Source organism: Pyrus communis, chromosome 2, assembly GCF_041283825.1.
Source record: "Pyrus communis isolate YQ-2024b chromosome 2, ASM4128382v1, whole genome shotgun sequence".
Lineage (NCBI taxonomy): Eukaryota > Viridiplantae > Streptophyta > Magnoliopsida > Rosales > Rosaceae > Pyrus > Pyrus communis.
Genome location: NC_142566.1, coordinates 155,540 through 178,513, shown reverse-complemented (window position 1 = coordinate 178,513; position 22,974 = coordinate 155,540). Strand labels below are relative to the sequence as shown.

At 39.5% G+C, this 22,974-nt stretch overlaps 1 protein-coding gene and 1 pseudogene across 2 annotated transcripts; both read right to left on the bottom strand.

Moving 5' to 3' along the window:
* Positions 1–12,877: 12,877 nt before the first annotated feature.
* LOC137748207 (Calcium-binding EF-hand family protein) lies at positions 12,878–13,680 on the bottom strand. Its single transcript, XM_068488319.2, has one exon. It carries the CDS (start codon positions 13,540–13,542, stop codon positions 13,087–13,089), a length of 456 nt encoding a protein of 151 aa, XP_068344420.1. The 5' UTR covers positions 13,543–13,680; the 3' UTR covers positions 12,878–13,086.
* A 4,478-nt stretch (positions 13,681–18,158) lies between these two features.
* LOC137748903 (AAA-ATPase At4g30250 pseudogene) lies at positions 18,159–22,069 on the bottom strand (annotated as a pseudogene). The gene has a single exon (XR_015953261.1). The product of XR_015953261.1 is annotated as an AAA-ATPase At4g30250 pseudogene (transcript).
* Between the last annotated feature and the right edge of the window lie 905 nt (positions 22,070–22,974).

Genomic DNA, 22,974 nt, shown 5'->3' with positions numbered 1-22,974 from the left:
CCACCACCGTAGCATGATATTGTCCGCTTCGGGCTTACCATTCCCTCACGGTTTTGTTTTTGGGAACTCACGAGCAACTTCCCAGTGGGTCACCCATCATGGGATTGCTCTAGCCCCATTCTCGCTTAACTTCGGAGTTCTTACGGAACCCGAAGCCAGTGAGCTCCCAAAAGACCTCGCGCTAGGTAGGGATGAGAATATACATTTAAGGATCACTCCCCTGGGTGATGTGGGATGTCACAATCCACCCCCCTTAGGGGCCCGACGTTCTCGTCGGCACACCACAGCCAGGGTTAGGCTTTGATACCAATTTGTCACATCTCGGCCAGGGGTGAATCACTTCCCTGGCCCGCTCCACCACCGTAGCATAGTCCGCTTTGGGCTTACCATTCCCTCACGGTTTTGTTTTTGGGAACTCACGAGCAACTTCTTAGTGGGTCATCCATCATGGGATTGCTCTAGCCCCCTTCTCGCTTAACTTCGGAGTTCCTACGGAACCCGAAACCAGTGAGCTCTCAAAAGGCCTCGCGCTAGGTAGGGATGAGAATATACATTTAAGGATCACTCGCGATATTGTCCGCTTTGGGCTTACCATTCCCTCACGGTTTTATTTTTGGGAACTCACGAGCAACTTCCCAGTGGATCACCCATCCTACGGAACCTGAAGCCAGTGAGCTCCCAAAAGGCCTCGCGCTAGGTAAGGATAGGCATATACATTTAAGGATCACTCCCCTGGGCGATGTGGGATGTCACAGCATATGTGTAAGAATAAGGTAAGGTTAGTAATTTTCATTATTTATCAAAATTTAAATATTTTTAGGTTAAATGTTCATCAAAATAAATTAGGATAATCTATATAAATTGTACTTTTCAAAAAAGTTACCAAAAACATCAGAGTAAAATTATTATTTAATCATCTCGGGCTAAAATTTTAATCCAAAACATTAGAGGAGAAAAACTATTTCTACGTTAGAACCTAAATTTTATGGGCTAAAAATTTAAGTTTTAAACCCGATCATTGGAGTTAGTCTTATATAATAACATATGACATATCGCCTGTATTCCAGCACATTGAAAAATCTCTGTGAAGGTAGGCACGTTTCATGTTACTTTGTTTGTATTACAAGTCAATGCTCTTCGAGATTGTTTATGTAGTAAGCATATTTGTTAATAACTAAACTTTTTTCTAGAAGTGGTTTCATTAGAAACACGCTGGAGTTGAAGTGCCTTGGAAAAAAAGTATATGATATTTGTTTCTTCAAAAAAGTATATATATGATCAAAAGCACTTTCAATTTTTTATGTAACATGAAACCAAAAGAATTTATACTTATTAGAAAGCGTTTGTAATTTTTCAGAAACAATTACAAGCATGACAAATGATGTATAGGAAAGCTTATTCCAAAAGACTATGATACATGTGTAAGAAAGTATTGAGAATAAATCTCACACTGATGCGAAAAGGGACATTACATGTGCTTATAAGTAATTGGGTTACTTCCTATACTGCCAATTGTTGCGGGTGTGGAGCCTAAAATAATCCCAAATATTCTAAAGGTGACATATGAACTTTTTCTCTAGAAAGACAAGATTGCCCTTGTTAAATGGGTAGGCTTCTCATATACTCTCATGCGCAGCTCACACCCCTGAAAGTCCCTGCAGCTGAATACGATTGCCCACAACTCACTTACCATTGGCAAGGAAAAGTCAAAACATTAAAATAAGGATTAATTACCCAAATCCTATCTTTAATACATCCTAATTGAAGATTGACTCCATTTAAGTAAGTAATCCCTATTTAAATCAATTAAGGATACTTACTTCATTATCTCAAGATATTATTTCCTATTTAATATCTTGAGAATATTTCTCCATAAAACCTTGGCCAATAGGATGCCGCCATGTGTAGGGTAAGACCCTACCACTATGGCCGCCCTCTCCTCCTATATATTCCCCAAATTCTACCAATTTTTGGTAAACTTTTGCTACCCCTAAAAGCCCTAAACACTGTACTCTTCTAAGAGAAACTAACTTAGGCATCGAAGATCCATTGGCCTAACTCCCCCATCTCACGGGCTCGTGAGGCTTAGGTCCTTGATCAAAGGTGTTGATTATTTTGCAGATACATTTTCGTCAAAACTAGAGACAACGAAAATTTGCATTGACAACGAGTTCTCCAATTTAGTGTCTGCTTTATATCTCCCCCGCGTCAGCAACCCAGACAGTCACCCATGGTAGCAAGCTCCATTCCACCAACGGCTACTCTTACTCTTACGCCATCTCTAACTAAAATAGCTAAATATAGCCCCGTCCATAATTATAACTCTGCAAAATGTTATTTTTAAATGAATAGTATCATGTTATACTCATATACCACATCCTCCAACTTAAAGGGCTAAACATAACTCCCTTAATAATTTATTAGTTTTAAGTTTATATTTTAAGTTTATTAATTAATTTAATTAAACTACATTTGGAAGTTTTTAAATTTAGCCGTTGAATTTGAATCAATTATTGCAACTGAGGAGCTCACCCCCCCTCCCAACAACAAAAAAGGGCTAAGAGGTGGGCTACATATGGCCAGCTTGATGCTTATTTGGCCAAATAAGTGGCCTAGTGGGCTACATAGAATTATAGCTCAGCTTTCGGTTGGAGATGACCTTACTTACCGTCAGCAAAGCCTCTCCCATCTTCAAATTATAACTTTCCTTGATAACAAGAGGTAGGCAAAGGTCTAGTTAGTGTGCCTGTGATTGGGATGCTAAGAGTAATTCCAGTGTGTAAGGGCTTCCTATGGCAATTGGCAATTGAATCCCCTCGAGTGAATAGTAACTACCTTTAATGAACAGTAATTGCCTTTTGCATCTCCACCTCTAAACTAAATAGCCATGACAATAGGCAATAAAATATTACTATTTTTTATTTTATAAAATAATAAAAATTTTAAATTTAAATTTTGAATAAAATTTTTAACCAATCTCGTCACACCATGTGTCATTATTCGAAAGTACCATTTTTGTGAATAGATTTCAATAAGATTTTTAATCAATTTCATCACGCGACATGTCCTTACCTATTTAGAATCGTTAAAAATATTGAAATGTGGTATAAGGTGGGAGAAAATGGTAACATATTTATAAAAAAAAATTATAATTCTTTTTTAAAACTTTCTTTGGATTTTTAATTAGTTTTTTTTTTAATTATTAACTTAATTAATTTGGACCGTCGTATTACAAAAAAAATCTAACAGTCCAAAATAAGACACATGGGCACCCAAACATTTATGATTTTTTTCTTTTTCTAATTTTTTTTAAAGCCTAAAAAATTGGACCGTTGATCGAGAAATTAAACGGTCCAGATTCAAAGTGATTGAGTGAGGCTGACATGCGAGCCCCATCGTCTAAAAATATGCCTGAGAAGTGCCCCCACGCGCCTGACGCAAATTTTTTATAACGTGGCTGATGTCAACATCACTCCCTCTTAGGCACTTGGGCCTTGAACTCCCGCCTACCCTTTCCCACGGGTTTCCTCTTAGCTCAATTGCCCGAATGGGCTGGAGCTAGTTTGGGAAGGGATTAGATTGCAAATGGAGCTTGCCCACAGGGCAAAAGAGCACACTGGAAGTGCTCTAAAGAGGGTTCATGATAATTATGAAATTCTAATCTATTATATTCAGAGTATGATAGGTCAAATCCTAGATATACTATATTGTTAGGATTTAAGATTTAATTTATAGGAGATGAAGCTTTGCGGTGTTACATCCCACATTGCCCAGAGGAGTGGATCCTCTAAGCCTTATATATATATATATATATATATATATATATATATATATATATATATATATATATATATATATATATATATATATTCCCATCTCTACCTAGCACGAGGCTTTTTGGGAGCTCACTCGCTTCGGGTTCTGTAGGAATTCCGAAGTTAAGTGAGTTCGCGCGAGAGTATTTCTAGGATGGGTGACCTACTGGGAAGTTCTCGTGTGAGTTCCCAAGACAAAATTGTGAGGGCGTGGTTGGGGCTCAAAGAGGACAATATCGTGCTACGGTGGAGTCAAGCCTTGGATGTAACAATTTGGTATCAGAGCCAATCCCTGGCCAGATGTGTGCCGACGAGGAATGGATCCTCTAAGCCTTATATGTATATTCTCATCTCTACCTAGCACGAGGCCTTTTGAGAGCTTACTGGCTTCGGATTTCGCAGGAACTCCGAAGTTAAGTGAGTTCGTGCGAGAGCATTTCCAGGATGTGTCACATCCTAGCCCGGGGCGGATCACTTCCAGGGACCGCTCCACCACCGTAGCACGATATTGTCCTCTTTGGGATTACCATTCCCTCACGATTTTGTTTTTGGGAACTCACGAGCAATTTCCCAGTGGGTCACCCATCATGAGATTGCTCAAGCCCCCTTCTCGCTTAACTTTGGAGTTCCTAAGGAACCCAAAGCCAGTGAGCTCCCAAAAGGCCTCGTGCTAGGTAAGGATAGGAATATACATATAAGGATCACTCCCCTGGGTGATGTGGGATGTCACAATCCACCCGCTTAGGGGCCCGACGTCTTCGTCGGCACACCACGGCCAGGGTTAGGCTCTGATACCAATTTGTCACAGCTTGGCCCGGGGCAGATCACTTCCCGGGACCGCTCCACCACCGTAGCACGATATTGTCCGCTTTGGGCTTACCATTCCCTCACGGTTTTATTTTTGGGAACTCACGAGCAACTTGCCAGTGGGTCACCCATCATGGGATTGCTCAAGCCCTCTTTTCGCTTAACTTCGGAGTTCCTAAGGAACCCGAAGCCGGTGAGCTCCCAAAAGGCCTCGTGTTAGGTAAGGATGGGAATATACATATAAGGATCACTTCCTTGGGTGATGTGGGATGTCACAGGATGGGTGACCCACCGGGAAGTTCTCATGTGAGTTCCCAAAAACAAAACTGTGTGAGTTCCTAAAAACAAAACCGTGTGTGAGTTCCTAAAAACAAAACCGTGAGGGCGTGGTCGGGGCCCAAAGCGGACAATATCGTGCTACGGTGAAGTCGAGCCCAGGATGTGGTGGGCGCCCGGGCTGGGATGTGACATGCGGACTGCGAGGATTCTCTCCTTTCATCTTTCCATCCTCTTCCATCACCTTTTCTCACATTCTCTATTTTGTCTTTCTCTTTCTATAAAAAATTAATATAAGATGCTGGCGTGGCTTAACCGTGATAGTTCAAATAGGAGGAAAGGGAAGGGGAGGGAAAAAAAGATGGGAGAGAATCTTACTTCGTCAGGGATGTTGTTAGTGACGTAAAGGTGGTTGGCGTTTGGGTCAAGGTCGAGGTTGCTGTCGGAGTATGTGTGGATATCGATGGGCAATAGTTTTCCCTGTTTTGATTTTAGTTTTGATTTTTCAATTTTATTAATAGTTAACAGAGTTAAGTTTGAGGTTAAGTGATTGGACACATCAAGAAATAAGTAAAGAGACATGAACGAGATACCAAATTGGGGACAACAGACCCTTAGTCATTGCCAATTAGTTTAATGGTGGAACCTCAACTTTCTTTATGGTATCATAGTAGGTTGTCCCATTGTTTGGACCCGATTTTACAATATCGGCCCGAGCAATTGAGACCGTTGAATGAGCGGGTTCTAGATTGTTGGATTTCATATTTTTCTAGATATTACTATTAGATTTTCGTAGTAATTATCTATGAAATATATTTTTGGAAGCAAAGGAGATAAATTCCAGTTCGAATTGCTACACTTACATGATGATTGGTTTGAAAGCTAACGTGGCGGGTTAAGAGACTATTTTCCATGCATTTCATGCATAAGATAATAGTTGGAAATGGAGACAAAAGATGGCAAAGGTGGATAAGGGCCGAATTTGCTCGGAACTAAACCATGCATGCAGGTTATCTCGGTAATGGTGGTATCTGATGATTACCAAAAGATAATTGGAATGGCAATGGGTGTGATCATATGGGTTTTGAAGAGATAAAAATTGGTAAAGAATGAAAGAATATTCTTTTGTTTTCATATCTGATCAAAATAACAGTGTGCATGCAGATTGAATGTTTGTCAGATAATAGAATAAGGAAATAAAGATGAGAATAAATAGTCAAAGGATGGGGTTGCATGCAGGTGTGTGGGTCTAAGTTTGAGATGATGCGATTTCATTGGTGCATAAGGCTCCAAGAAAGCTTTGAAGCTTTAATCATGTGGAAGGCTTTACAGTTTTGAAGTTTTCAACATTATCTTTAAGAAATTGGGAGATATATGCTTTGAATTATCTTGGAGAAAGTGAACGGCAGAGAGATATGATGCGCAAAACTTGAGATAAAGTTTGAATACAGGATGATGTTCCCTATTGTTGGATTGTTGATTGGACTCTACAAACACCATCAGGTCGTGCCAAGCAGATATCCAACCTTATAAATACAAGACTCAGTGTATTGTTCAGGACCCCTTAAAATCAACACACAAATTGCCTTGTGCAAAGCTTCTCAACAACCTTGAGATTTTTTCCTTTTCCCTTTTCTTCTCACCAACACATCTTCAGTTTGGATAAACAGCACTGTGAAGGCAATTGGCGACATCTTCAGTTTGCATAGGCATCACTGGTGCCGTAGAATCAACCGACCGAGGAGCACCTTCAGTTTGGATAGATAGCATTGCTTTGAGGCCAACTAATTATTTATCCAAGTCTCGGTTAAGAAGGATTTTCGAGTCTTTGTTGGCAGAGGTCATCTCATCAGCCTTCTCGGCGAAGTGAGGTGTTACTAAGTTACTAGGCTCAGCACATTGAAAACAGAGTTTTGTTTTATGATTGGATATTCACAAGTACATTTCATTGATCGGCATTCCGACGGCCGAACCACATTTACGATCAAGACATTTATCTCTTTCGAGTATTTGTGTCCATGTAGTCTGGTACCAGTTTAGCGTACTTATATTCTCACGAATATAATTACTGAAACCAAACCCGATGCCGACGATTTATGAACTTTGCAACACTAGCAACCTTGTCTTCAGGAAGTTATAACTAAAGAAAGGTTACCAGAACAAGGAAGTGAAAAATAATGCACCACAATAAGAGGGATGGAGAGAAAAATGAGGTCTGATCTAAAACAGAAAATAATTAAGATAGAGAACACACTTGATTTTAAGGGTATTGGATTGATATGTAGCACCAATATATGTTAGAGTAGCAAGGAAAACAAAGGCAGGATGGGACGGGGGCCATTTTGGTCCATTAGTGGCTACGCCGTGTTGTATGTCACACGATTTGTATTGTTCACGTGGACTTTAAAATTCATAAACGTGACGAGTATGTGGAGAATAAATCTCACATTAAGAGCAACTCCAGCGTTGGAGCCCTCCCCCCAGGCTATGCACTATTCAATCCACCTAATGAACAGTGACTGCCCTTAATGAATAGTAATAGTCCTGGCAATAGCATTTGCATCTCCACCGTTACACTTCAATAGCCCTGGCAATAGGCAATAAAATATTAGTATTTTTTTTATTTATAAAATAATACAAAATAATTTTAATTGTAATATCGGATAAGATTTTTAATCGTTCTCGTTGCGCTACGTGTCATTATCCGAAGTATTATTAAATAATACAAAATAATTTTATTTGTAATTTCGGATAAGATTTTTAATTGTTGTCGTTGCGCCACTTGTCATAAAATCCGAAAAGACAATTATTGGGGATGTATTTCCGATAAATGTTTTAATCGTACTCGTTATGCCACGTGTCATTATCCGAAAATACAATTATTGGTGATGGATTCCTGATAAGATTATTAACCAATCACGTCGCGTCACGTGTCATAATCTGTTCACAATCTTTGAGGATAGATTTCCATCAGATTTTTAACGAACGACGGCATGCCACGTGTCATAATCTGTTCACAATCTTTGAGGATAGATTTCCATCAGATTTGTAACGAATGATGGCATGCCACGTGGCATTATGTACAACCTAATCCTTTCTAAATCCTCCATATAATCCACCATCCATCCTCACAAATCTCACACCAATTTTCTCAAGATCTCTATCATTATTCATAGTTTCTGCTTCCTTCTTCACAAAAATCTGTATCATTATTCATAGTTTCTGTTTCTTTCTTACAATGTCTTCTTCTTCCTCAAGGATGATGTGGGAACTCGATAAAGAAGAAGAAGAATTGTTTAACCAATAAGAAGCAATGTTCAATCACCAGGGGCCAAAAAATAAGAGGGAAGAGGATGAGGAACGTAGGAGAGATGATGAAGTAAGAATGGGCAGAGCCTCACATTCCCGTCGAGTCGTCCAAGCTATGGGTCAGATCTGCAGGCCCAACCGTTCCAGAAACCTTGATAGAAGCAGGCAACGACAAGGTATGGAACTGTTGGATGATTATTTTGTTCCTAATAGTACATTCCCTGATACGTACTTTAGACGTCGTTTTAGAATGGAACGACATTTGTTCAACAAAATCATGATTGCTGTTTGGAACCATGATTCTTACTTTGTGCAAAAGAAAGATGATTTTGGTGCTATGGGTCTACTGCCTGAGCAAAAAATTACTGCTGCCTTGCGGATGCTTGCATATGGAGCATCTGCAGACCAAGTGGATGAGATAACGAGGATGGGAAATCAACCATTCTTGAGTCCCTGATGAGGTTTTGCGAAGCAATCAAATCTATCTACACCGCTGAGTACATTCGCAAACTTACAAACATGGACTTGGAACGGCTGTTGAAGAAGACTGAGATGCGTGGTTTTCCTGGGATGATTGGAAGCATTGATTGTATGCACTGGACGTGGAAAAACTGTCTAAGTGCATGGCAAGGCGCTAATGGGGACAAAAAATGAGCAAAAAGTATTATTCTGGAGGCGGTGGCATCTTTTGATACATGGATTTGGCACGCCTTTTTCAGGGTCCCGAGAGCTCAAAATAACATCAACGTCCTTACCCAATCCCCAGTATTCAACGATGTCCTGCAAGGAAAGGCACCAAAAGTCACGTATGAGGTCAACGGACATATGTACGACGGGCCATACTACCTAGCTGACGGCATTTACCCGTGATGGTCAACATTTGTCAAAACAGTGCCACGTCGGCGAAGTGCAAAGGAAAAACACTTTGCAAGCTGTCAAGAGGGGTGCAGGAAGGATGTGGAGCATTGTTTCGGTATCCTCCAAGCTCGCTGGGCGATCGTCAGGGGTGCTGCCAGATTGTTTGATGTAGAGTCGCTTTGATCCATCATGATGACGTGCATCATTCTTCACAACATGATTGTGGAATATGAGTACGATTATGAAGCCGTTGATGAATATGAGCCAGACACGATGAACAATTCAAGAACACGTATATATTGTGCTCATGACGCCACCGATGAGCCCATGCAACATGAGCCATTACAAAGGGATGGACGTAACAATGAAAGGCTCATTCAACGATATACTGCATTTCAAATGCCAGACATGCACAATGCCTGACAAATTGACTTGATAGAGCACTAGTGGGCATTGAAACAAGCTGAAGATAATTAAGTTTATTTAGTGTGTTTTTTTGAATTTGGTATGTTTATGTTATTTTATTTGGTGTGTTTTATTATTTGGTATGTTTATGTAATTTTTTTAGTGAGTTTTTAATTATTCCGTATGCTTATGTAATTTTATTTGGTGTGTTTTTGTCATTTCAATAAATATTCTCTTAGTATAAATAACTTACCAAATTAATTTGAATAAATATTCAATAAATTGGAAACAACATAAATAATACAAACAATAAATAATAAATTACAACCCAAAGTGATTGGAAAATTATGGGCTCCGATTACAAAAAGTACTCTATTCATCATCACTTAACCAATTTGTGGTGCTAGGATGATCTTCTCTTGTGGTGCTAGGACCACATTGGCTTGCTATCGCTTCTCTTGCACACCTCCTTCACACCACGTCCGCTGTCTTTGACTTCCAAAAAAATTTAGAATTTGGAGACTTCCCTTCTAAAGGCGTGTTCATAATCTCATGATCTCGTTGAGCCCGTCTTTCTTCTCTAATATGTTCCCTTTCTTGCCTAAGTAGCTCTCTTTCTCTCTCATTAGCCTGAAATTCTCTCTCAATAGCTGCAGCTTTTGCGTCCTCTCTAACCTTATCAGCCTCATATTTCGCTAGTTCCCTCACCAAAGTCAATTCACCTTGGCAAGTAAGTTCTTCCATGAACTTTGCATAATCATTCTTGGAAGCACTCCCTTTTCTCTTTGAAGCCTTCTTACCTTGAGGCCTAATTGGATAACGGGTCGAACCCGATGCTTGTTCAGGGAGGGGCGTTTCAGGCACTTCTTCTGCATCATCTTCATGAACATGCGAGACATGATCGGGTGTAGAGTGTAAATGGGTGCTGTTCATGTGCACTTCTGGACCAACTGGCACAACTCTAAATTTAGGACAATCTTTGACAATATTCCAACATTCCCACCGGTTGAATGATTTATTTTTGCTTTTGGTTTTGGCAGTGTACCAATCTTGTGCTTGAAGTTCCTACACAATGTGGGAGAAGAAATAATTATAATAAAAATAAGCATCAAATAAATAATACAAACAACATAATAATAATGTAAGTAGGTAACAAATAAATAATACAAACAATAAATAATAAATTATGTAGGTAACAAATAAATAATACAAACAAATAATTATAATGTAAATTTGGGTATCGAATAAATAATATATTGTTACCTGATCCGAGTAATTTTCCCCACTTCGAATATTACTACTAGCTTGTGACAAGGCGTCTCTCCACGTACTAAACGATTGGCTAAGTAATTTTCAACGACTGGACATCGATTCTTTGGTTCTTTGCCCACCAATTTTCTCAAGATAATTGGTATGAATAAGACTCCACATTTCTCGCAATTGCATCTCATTAACCATAAGCGAACTATGAGTAACTTCAACCCAGCTAGTACACAACGCAACATCTTCAATAAGCGACCAATTCGTACCTGCACCAGTGGTCATTTTGTTGAAAAAAAATGGATTCAAACTTTGAGACAAAGAAAGGAATGTGATTGAAAGTAGTTGAGAAAATATGAAATTGTTGTGTAAGGTAGATGATAATGAGAAGGTATTTATAGAAAAGTAAAAAGAATTTTTTTAAAAAAAATTTCAGATTTTTTTTTGAATTTTTTTGAATTTTTTACAATTTTTTTTAAATTTTTATTCAATTAAATAATCTCTGCCGTTGGATATAAAAAAATATGAATTCCAACACTCTAGATTGTGCCACGTGTCACAATGGTAACTTTTCTTAATTTGAAAACTATTTTTTCTTTTATTTTTTTATTTATAAAGCATATTAATATCCACCGTTGATCTCAGATCGAATGGTGGATATTAAATAAGACTTTTATTTTTTTTGACCGTTGAGATCGAATGGTCCAAATTAAATAACTGTTGAGATCGAACAGACCGTGGGAAGCCACGTGGCTTCCCAACGGTAACTGAAAAAGTTTTTTTTTTTTTTTTTTTTTTTTTCTGATTTTGTGTCGGCGACGCGCCCCCACGCGCGAGTGGGGTGCACGCGCCTGACACAAAAAAAATTAAATAATGCCTGATGCCAGGCTGACGTCAACGCTAACGTCACATGGCCTCAGGCTCTCGGGCTGGCAATTCTGCATGGGCCCGGAGCTCGGGCCTCCACCTTCACTCGGGTTTGCCCACGCTGGAGCTAGTCCACGGGGCCTCAGGCCCCTGTTCTGTCCCCTGTCCCCAGAGCATTTGCCCACACTGGGCTTCCTCTAATGAGATAATGAACCTTGCATAAGCTTATAAATAATTAAACTACTATCTATATTATCAATTATTTTATAATAAAACCTTAATTTTCTTCAAAAAATTTCTTTCAATGACTTTGAGATAATAAATTACTTGAGATATACCGCTACAACGACATTTCAAAGGATAATACTAAAGAGATTAAATTTATAGATAAAATATTATAAATTAAATAATATGGAAGTTGATAATTAGATTATTATCTTAATAAAACATACTCATTCTTATTAGGGACTTATCATTAAATTTACAAATTTTATCTACAAAATCAGCCTCTCAGCGTTTTACATATATAAAAGTTTCTTGTATCCAATCCATACCATCTCAGTTTCTTTCTCACCTAGAAGGTTTCTTAAGTCGAGTCTCAACCTAACTATCCTAGAGCTGGAAACATGTTTGATATATCGTCACTCGAACCAGCCCTGTCCTGTCAGTTCAAATATCCCCCACTTTCACTTCTACCTCCTACTCCTGACCTTCATTTCTTAATTATTAATTAATCTAGTATTACACACTTTTCTTTTACTTGAAAAACAATCAACATTTGTCATTCAATAGTAATATTTATCTTTACTTGTAAGTGAGAAATTTTAAGTTTGAATTTCGTGAATGACGAATTTGATGTCAAATTAAATTATCTATTATGTAATTTAGCTAAACTTCCTCCTCATTCTAGTATAAAATATATCGTTGTACTAAAAAAAAAAAAATTCAACATTTGACTTGGGCACATTTTATATTGTCCCATTCATTGGCTTGTTTGGTAGATCTAATGAAGATGTTGCCTACGCCATTTTATGGGGAATAAAACATAAAATGAATATTGTGATATTTTAAACTTGTTTCAAAGAAATGTCAATGGTTTGTTGAGATCCCTTTATAATTTATATATTACTCACAACTTAAAATGGTACACTAATGGGTTATCAAAATGTTATATATTAAGGACAATAACATTTGAATCCCAATCTCGTAATTTGATATCATCATCAATTTTATCATCCAGCAATATATAACAAAACATAAGGCCAATGAACAATGGAGAGTAGGACTAACATTCAATTTATTTATGATTATTTGTTAAAAAAAAAAATTATTTATGATTACGATCGATGACTTTCAGGTTTCTTATTAAGAGGAAAACTTTTGAAAGAAAAGATAAAGGACAAGAACAGAGGAACACTAAGCTAGACTAGAGCCATGCCAGCACTCACACGTGGCACAAGGCCAGCAAGTCTAGCTAGAAACTAGAAGCCTACAAGCCAGCAGCGCCAGTGCCGGCGGAGGAGATTGAGTGAGAGGCCTTGGCAGTCTCCAGATCTGCTGCTTTCTTGAGCAAGTTCTGGTCGTCGTCCTCCAGAACCATCTGGATGGGGGAGGAGCCCAGCCCGTCGGCGATGGCCAGCATAATCTTCTTCATCTCCTCCCTGAACTCTTCCAGATCCACCGTCCCACTCTGGTCGCTGTCGAACTTGTCGAATATGGAGTCGTACAGCTGCGTCAGCTGCTCCGGCGGGGTGGCCACGTCGATGCCGAAGTGGGCCTCGATGAGCCTGAGGGACTCGAAGGCTTTGCGGAGCTCCGGCCGGGAGAGGACGCCGTCGCTGTTGAGGTCGAGGGCGGCAAACTGGTCGTCGACGCTCTTCTTGAACTGGGCCTCGTCACTCACGAAGTCCCTCACAGTGCTTCCGTCGATTATCACCACTCCCATCGATGATTGATTCAGTGATTGTGTTGTGAAATTCAAATTAAGATGTGATTGTTTGGTGTTGGTGTTGGTGTTGTTTGTGTTTATTGATGGTGGAGATGGTCCATGGATGAAGGAGAAGGATAATATATGGATTGGTGGGCGGTGATTGACGAGAGATTTTTGAATACGAGTGTCATACGGATGCTACATCACGTATCGTTATATCAATGGTGGGATATATGTGTTAAAAAGTTAATAACTTAAAAAAATAATTTTTTTTATTATTTACATAAAAACACGTAACAATTAAAAATTTCTCAAGACTGACATTGGTAGAGTGGCACATGCCACGTGCAGTTACTGTGTGTGCTTAAATAAATAATAAATAAATGTACACAAAGTAGCCATTATTATTTAGAAAGCAAGTAAAATGTCTTGGCAAGCAGAATAATTGTCATGTGTCGTGGAGTGGAATAATAATCGAATAACATTTTGGTGATGGAAAGGATAAGGGAAGGGAAAGTTTTTGAGAAATTTTTTATTATGATAGGAATACTGATGGTACATCATATGTTTTTATATAAGTGATAAAAAATTTTATTTTTTTAAGTTATTAATTTTTTTAATACACATCTCTTATTATTTATATAATAATCAGTGTGACTGTCATACGGGATGGTACGTCATGTCTCTCTATCAATAGTGAGATATGTGTGTTAAAAAGTTAATAACTTAAAAAATAAAACTTTCACCATTTACATAAAAACACGTAATATACCATCTATGTTTCCGTCCCAACTAAAAATTTCTCAAAATTGGTGGAGTGGCACCTGCCATGTGCAGTTACTGTGTGTGCATAAATAAATAATAAATAAATGTACACAAAGTAGCCATTATTATTTAGAAAGCAAGTAAAATGTCTTGGCAAGCAGAATAATTGTCATGTGTCGTGGGGTGGAATAATAATCGAATAACACTTTGGTGATGGAAAGGATCAAGGGAAGGGAAAGTTTTCGAGAAATTTTTTATTGTGATGAGAATATTGACGGTATATCATATGTTTTTATGTAAATGATCAATAATTTTACTTTTTTAAGTTGTTAACTTTATAATACATATATTTCATTATTTATATAATAACATATGATATACCATTCCTTATGCTGATTACATTAAAAAAAATCTGTAATAGCTTTCGGTTTTAGATGAAGCGGTGGTGGTGGTAGACTGGCAGTGGTACAGGTCCTGGTAGGTAGAAGTGCTGTAGATGGGATGGACTCATGCATGATGACACACAATGCAACACGTTGCTCTTCCACCAACTGCCAATTTGACAACTTGGCAATTTGGCACCCACACCAAGAGAGTGTTCTGCTCAACATCTTATTTGCCACTGAGTTTGAATTTTAAGATTTGTGTAATGGATAATCAGAAATCTTAAAATTTAAACATATAATAAATAGAATGATAAACATACATCAAATAAATAGTGGTGAGCAAAAATGCACTCTCCACACCAAACACCAAACACCAACACCATTTAAGTGTAACATTGTAAATTACCTCCCCGTTTTGTTTGATTTGAAAATTGGTCTAAAAAGACGCAAAACAAAGACTTACGGTTGTTGGTTCATTCTATTCTATCTTATACGCAAAATGGATGAGCGGGCCCTCTATCTTATGGGCCTTCATATTAGGCCAGGACTCAATTACTTCACTGGGCTGGGTTAGCCACATATATCATCACTTTGATATTGGATCTAAGGAGGGGAGGGGGAGTGGGAGGAGGAGGAGCCTTTCGGTTAATTAATATCATGCTTAATTTTTTACAATAATAGTTTTACTAAAGCTATGCTCCTATAGTATTATTGTATAGCATTATCCGTATTTGGGTGTGTTGTAGTTTATTTTTTTTATTTTTTTATTTTTTTTATTTTTTACAAACGATATTATTAATACTAAGGGTGAGAATGTGCTAGTAATAATGTAGTTCGAAATCACCTTTAATAAGAATCGAATTTAAGACCTCTCACTTACAAGTTACAAGATTGAAGAAGAATCATGAGTAAAACAAAAATACTTGTACAAATTGGGAAAGTAACCACATCCCTAATGGTGATTTTTATCTTCTTAATAGGATTTTATCTATTACACAATTTTTAACTATTAAAAAAAATAAAGAGAGTAGATCTCTTTCCTTTTTTTTGTTTTTTTTTTTTTTTTTTTTTTTTTTTTGTTTCTATTTTTTAATATCACTAGAATTGTAGTAGTACGTGGTGGGTGTGATGTAGTTACTAACAAGGTTTTCATAGATGAGAATTGAGTAGTGGCGTTGCTGTTTGTTTTCCAAATTTGAGTATATAATAGATGAAGTCTCATAATGGGTTCTCGCCGCACTAAAGCACTACTCTGAGACTTCCCCTAATCTCTGAACTTCACTTCACACCAGTAGTTCCCATTCCGGTTTTACCTTACATGTCATATTTATTTATTTTCCGACGAATGTTTCTAGTGGTCACTTCACTACTCCAAGTCAAATTCACAACTAATTCCTATTGCATGTATATTACTATTAATTGCTAGCTGCTAGAAGCCTACAACCGGAATTGCAACATACACCCAAAATATAACATCACTAATTAACAGCTCTAATAGTTAATAAAAATAAAATAAAGGGGTTATTGAACTGTAATCCTTTAAGAAGATTAAAATTTAATAAAAATCTGATGTTAGAGTATATATTTGATACTGTGCTCGATGCACATATGCAGCAATGGCAGCCACCATCGCTATACTTCCTGGCGAGATTTCATGATTTTTCCGACCAAGGTAGGCCTTGGGAATCCCCCTCTCTCGTCCTTTCTAGTTGTTTGTGAAAGATTTTGAAGATATAGGCCTGTGTTTGTAGGATTTAAGGACATAAATCATGAGGGGATGTTTTCCCTAGTTTTTCCGGCGAGATTCCAAGGTTTTGCAGGCCATTTCCGGTTAACTCCGGCCACGGCTCCATCCCACATTGGTATATTTTGAACCTTTAGTTCACGAACTTCATTTTGACTTTTATTTCATTGAAAATGGTTGAGTTTTGAGCTTGAACAAAGCTCTGGTTCGCTGCCCAGTTTCCGGCCGAATCTGGCAACTTGCAATCGGGTTGACTCGGCCCGATTTAAAAAAAGAAAAGCCCAAAGCTTGATCCATGGGCCGACCCAATCTTTTAGCCTATTAATCCTAAACTAGGATCCGACCTGGCCCACTTCCTAATGGATTTGGAATATTCCTGAAATATTCCTTGCTTTGACTTTTTTAAAATTTTTCTTGAAAACCCTCCTAGGCTAATTTCGACACCCTGAGTCTGTTTTTGACATCCATTTAGTGAATTTCCAAAGTTTTAACGTAGTTGACTACTGGGGCGTCTCGGTTGACTTTTTAGGGTTGATCGTTGACTTTTACAAAATTTGCCTGTGACCCTTCTTAGCATGTTTCGACGTGTTGATTTCGAATATGCCGTCAATTTCTTCAAATTGAAATGTTTTAATTCATTTCGAATCTGTGAGTGGGTTTTTTCTTTCATAAAGTGTGTGTATATATATTATTTGAGTTGCCATACATATATTAATAATGTCTTTTCCATGTAATGGCATAATTAAATTGACGTTATAAGAATTGTCGAAATGGTGAAAATTATGAAATTATTCTAAATCTTGCGGGATGCACATGTATGCGTATTAATATGAGATGTTTTAGCCAGGCTTCATGTGTATGTTTACATCGCATTGCACACTCACTTTGGATCCATTGTAGGTGCCAATCATGTCCTAGATTGCTATAGGCAATTAAGACTCGTACGTGATGCGCATAGTGCCAGTCTTCACGTGATTGCAGTGCTAGAGTGTAAATCATTGTTACACTTAGTCCTATTCATGTTAGAATATCTTTGCATGAACTCGTATGTCAGCATACGTTGATGAACACTCGATTTGACATTCAATTATGCGATTTGTTGTGATTACCGGATTATTATGTGTTTATTTTGGAGATGTTGTAAAATGTTGTATGCTCGAGATATTATCGTTTACAGTAAGTATTTTCATACTATACGTAGTATGTTATATTTGGAAACTATAATTGTTTTACAGCAAGGGGTTATTATGTTTTCAAAAAGGTTTTTACAAAACTTTATTTTTAGGCCCACTCACCTTGTTTTTCGCCCCTCCAGGTTTTAGTGGCTGAGCTTTTGTGTCGACGAGGATTCTTGACAAACTTTGGTATAGGTGATTACCTTCAACGGTATAATTTTTATCCTACCTTTATTGTACTTTACTTATGCTCTGACATCATATGTGAATTGGGTTCATTCATGCTCACTTATGCATTCTTCCATTTTGGCACTTTTAGGTTTAAATTTACTGGCATTTTCCACATGACTACACTTTATGGCTTCGTCACCCTCCTGGTATTGCCCAGCATAACTCGATTTGGAGTCCATTCGGGTCGGGGTGTGTCAACATAAGTGTAAACGAAAAGTCCGTACCCAAACATATTATATTAAATAAATGTACCGAAATGTCCGTACCTAAATATTATGCTAAATTAGTGTAGCGAAATGTCTGTACCTAAACATATTATAAAAAAAGGAAGACATTGAAAGCATATACTGACATTAATTAGAGTTTAGGGACTAGAATCAAATTTTAATCTTGTATAAGACATTTTTCTAAACTTCATCAAATTTTAGTGTTGCTCTTACACGATGACATGAGTTTAAATCCCATCAACCCTCTAATATAACAAATCTATACCAAAAAAAAAAAAAAAACTAATTTACTAGATAATTAATTAATTAACAAATGATGGAGTTATGAAAGGTGCGGAGGGTCAGACTCCCCTCCTTCCGGAGTCGGACTTGGTCAAAGACCTAAGCCTCACTAACAATTTCATCTTCATCCTCTGGCTGCTCTGATCCCCTTCAGCTTCAGCTCCAGCAGCCGCCTTCTTCTTCCTCCCCATCCCCCGCGGTGACGACGTCACCCAATTTTCCGGTGACCCACCACCCACTCCCACCAGCACGCTCTCCGGTGACGATGACCTCATCCTCACCGTCTGATCATCACACGATGAGTAAAGCTCCGGTAGTTGATCTCGGCTTCCCCCATCAACACCCAAGTTGATTCTGGCCTGCATCGCCAACACCACCTCCTTCATTGCCACGTCAGCATCCCCTCTGTTCCTGAGCAGAATCTCTCCCACCTGGGCCGGCGTGAGTACCCCGCCCGACCTCACGCACCCGTCCGCTGCCTCGAAGAGCGGGTGGGCATCGAGCCCCAAGTAGTTCTTTGCCAGCTGCCGGAACGCGTGGGGACCGCAGGTGCCGAGGCTGACGTGGACGTCCATGCGTCCGCAGCGCAGCAGCGCCGGGTCCACATTGTCCCTATGGTTGGTGGTGAACACTATGATGCGTTCATCTCCGCAACAAGACCAGAGGCCGTCCGTGAAGTTGAGCAACCCCGACAGCGTCACTCTCCCTCCGCCGTTTTGCTCGTCGTCGTCCTGCTTCTGCTGAGCCTGCTTCCTCGATGATCTCAGCCTAGTCTTGGAAGTTGAATTCGAGATCATTTGCTGCTGCCTGTCAGCCGTCAGATCGAGGGAGCAGTCTATGTCTTCTATGACTACGATGGAGCGGTTGGTGGTCTGTATAAGCAGAGCTCGCAGCTCCGAGTTGTCAGAAACCTTGGTGAGCTCGAGGTCGTAGACGTCGTAGCACAGGTAGTTGGCCATGGCAGCGATCAAGCTCGACTTGCCTGAACCGGGAGGGCCGTACAGAAGGTAACCCCGCTTCCACGCGCGTCCCACCCTGTGGTAAAACTCTTTGCCCTCGGCAAACGCCGTGAGGTCTCCGGTAAGCTGGTTCTTGAGTTGGGGTTCGAGAGCGAGGGTTTCGAAGGTGGAGGGGTGACGGAAGGGGACGGAGACCCAGCCGGACTCGTAGGAGGCGTGGCCGTTGTTGGTGAAGAGCCGCCTCTCACGAGAGACGCGCTCGAATTCCTCGGCACGTGCGGTGAGATGGTGGAGGTAAGGCTGGAGGAGGGCGTGGCGGTGGCGCTTGGGGAGCTTGAGGACGAAGGAGCGCTTCTCTTCAAGGGAGTCTTGGACGGTGTCGACGTGGTGGGTCCAGGAGAGGGTGAGGCCGCGGAAGGAGTCGTGGACGGAGTGGTTCGGGGCGACGGTGAAGGAGATGCGGTTGGAAGAGTTGGAGCGGGAGAGGGTGAGGCGGGAATTGAATGAGGAGGAGGAGGAGGTGGCAGAACTGGCAGAGGCGTTGGCGTTGACGAGGGAGTTGAGGTAGAGGTTGACGTGGCGGTAGAGGTGATTGAGGTGGACGCCGCAGTAGCCGTTGAACTCGGGGACGTCGAAGTAGGAGTAGGGGCTGAGCATGTCTTGGAGGGACTCGTATAGGGAGTGGAGGAGGGAGAGCAGCTGGGAAGGCAGCACATTCTGGAGGACTGTCAGCAGCCCCAGCAACGACCACAGCTGTGACAACATCTATAAATCTCTAATCGTTTCTCTGGCTACCTATCTTTTGTCTTGCTTGCAGACTTGCAGTTGCAGCCGCTATATATAGTACGCAGTGATCACTGATCGATTGCGATTTTGTCTCTGTCTAGAAGTAGTTGTAGTAATTAAGTAGGTGCCATGGAGATGGTCTACTTAATGTCATGTGAGGACCTTATCTTCATGCATGGAAATGCATTATTTATTTTTATATGTACTATGGGAGAAGAAAACAAATTATTAAGCAGGGGCCGGGGCCAGAGTTGCATGCATTCTAATGTGTAAGGATAATGCTAGGAAACCATTACATTTTATTGTGTAAGAATAATGCTACGGAAATCATTAAATTTTATAAATAATATGGTGTGATTGTTGATGATTGTATGATTAAGTTTCAATTAACGTTATTGGTTACATATCACAAAATTTGTAAATTTAGTTAAAAAAAATTAGTCTATCTAGAATTACTTAATATGTAAATAAAGGGCGATATTGTGGGGAAATATATCTGACTGGTCACTGGGGGCGTCTTTAAATCTCATTCACCATATTAATATGGAGTTCAGATCTACTGTTAGAGGTGGCTGAAAAAGCATCAGCAAAGCAAAAGAATATGGCTAATAAAGATGATGCATGAAAGCAGAAAGCAGAAAGCAGAAAGCTGACTCTTCTTCTTTTGCTTTTTGATATTCTCTATCCCCATTCCGTAGAGGTTTTCATATTCTGCTTCACTCTCTCGTGTACAAGGTGAGTACATGAACAATAAAACCAATTCACGAAACAAGTCCAACTCTTAATGAAGAGGAAAGTTGAGGTTTTGTCACAATTTGATAAATTTTTAGGTTTATTATGATTAATCAACATCATCAATATTATTTCAACCATTTATTGTATTGAATTTTACAAAAGTTTCAGTGATATTAGTAGTGAAATTCTTACATCTAAGTTGTATATTATTTCGTTATATTTTCATTTGTAATAATCTATTCTCCAACATACAATTATATAATGATATTAAGAGTAATTCAACTCTTTATACATATTTAGTAAAGTTCAAGTATTGAACATTTTTTGCAGTTCACACACGTCATGTCATAGTGAAGCCAAAACCTTAGCCAAGATCTTATAAGAATAATTACATAAGCTAATCAGTCGGAACTAGGAAACATATTTTGGATTTTGAACTTTCGGAATAAGCACAATATGAGTTGCGTTGAGTCGGCGAGGATTAACCTCCCCAAATTCCAGCATCCGAACCAGAGCATTAACCTCCTCCCTAATACTCTCCCAAAAAGAATGATAGAACACACCTTGGAAGCCATCAGGTCCCGGAGCCTTGAGACTGCCCATTTGCAGCGTTGCTTCTTTAATTTCCACATCCGAGATTGAAGACATCAAGGACTTATTCATGCTGCCGGCAACCGACGGAGTTACACACTCCAATATTGGTCCCCACTCCCTTCTCCCTGCAAAGGTGAAGAGATTTAGAAAATAGTCATCTATTAGCTTCCTCACTCGATTCAGATGCTCCACCCAATTGCCATCCTCCTTTTTAAGTTTCATCACATGATTTCTCCTCTACCGTTGCATGGTGGATTGATGGAAAAACTTGGTGTTAGCATCTCTTTTACGAAGCCATTTAACCCTTGACCTTTGTTGCCAAAAGCTTTCCTCTTGTGCCGATAACCTATCAATCAACTTTGTCTTCTCATGAATCTTATCAATATGTGCTCCCCAATCTTTTTGAAGCTCCCCAAGCTGGGACATAAGCTCCGCAATTTCTTGTTCCCTCATTTTGAATTTCCTTCTACTCTAAGTAATGAGTTGAGATTGACAATCATTGATTTGTTTTTGCCATCGATCAAACGCATCGCTACTGCAAGGACGGTCCCAGCAAGCTTTCACCAACCTTTTGCATTCTTTATCCTTAGCCCAAAAAGCTTCGAAGTGGAATAACTTTTGACCAGCAGTTCGCCGGGATCACAAGATGATAATAGGGCAATGGTCTGAACCCAAAATAGTACCGTGTGTGACCATAGTATACGGCCAAGAAACCTGCCGTAACTGATTGATAAGCCCCTTATCTAACCTCCCCTCCACTAGTTCTCAATTTCTAGTACCTTTCCAAGTGAAGGAGAGGCCATTGAAGTTGAGATCAACCAGCTTCGCCGTGTTCATAAAATCTGCCAGATATTGGGGCCTATTATACAAAACATCCGTTCCATCAGATTTCCCGTAATCCCAAATAAACTCATTGAAATCGCTGCCACATAGCCAAGGAATACTAGAGGGGTTGAAATGAGTATTCATCCAATCCTAAAGCAGTGCTTTCTTCATTCGATAAGCAGTGCCATAGACCCCTGTCACTCTCACCCATCGAGACTCCCCCACCGTTCACATCCGAGCATCAATAACATGCTTTGAAGAAAAACTGATGTCAACTTCCAATTGGTCATTCCACCATAGGCTCAATCCACCAGACTTACCAGTTGGGGAAACATCGAAACCATTCTTGAACCCCATTCGTCTTCTCACACCATTAATTCTATGATCATTCGTCTTAGTTTCTGATCGAAAAATCATAGAGGGCCTATATTTCCGAATAAGCCCATGAAGGGCTTGAATTATTGTGTCCGACCCAAGACCACGACAGTTCCAAAAGACGTAAATCATGGTGACTTTGTGGTTGTTGAAGGCCGACCGCCACCACCTTAAGAAGACTTTCCCTCTTTTCAGGCCAATAATGCCTCACTCTTATGCTCAGAGACCTCCTCCATGAACTCCCACATATCCTAATACCCAACTGGGATGTCCTGTAATTCCTCATCCACATAAATAGCTCGTTTCACCATCAAGCATTTTTCTCATAACAAATTCAAGATAATGTAGGGATTGCTCATGAAC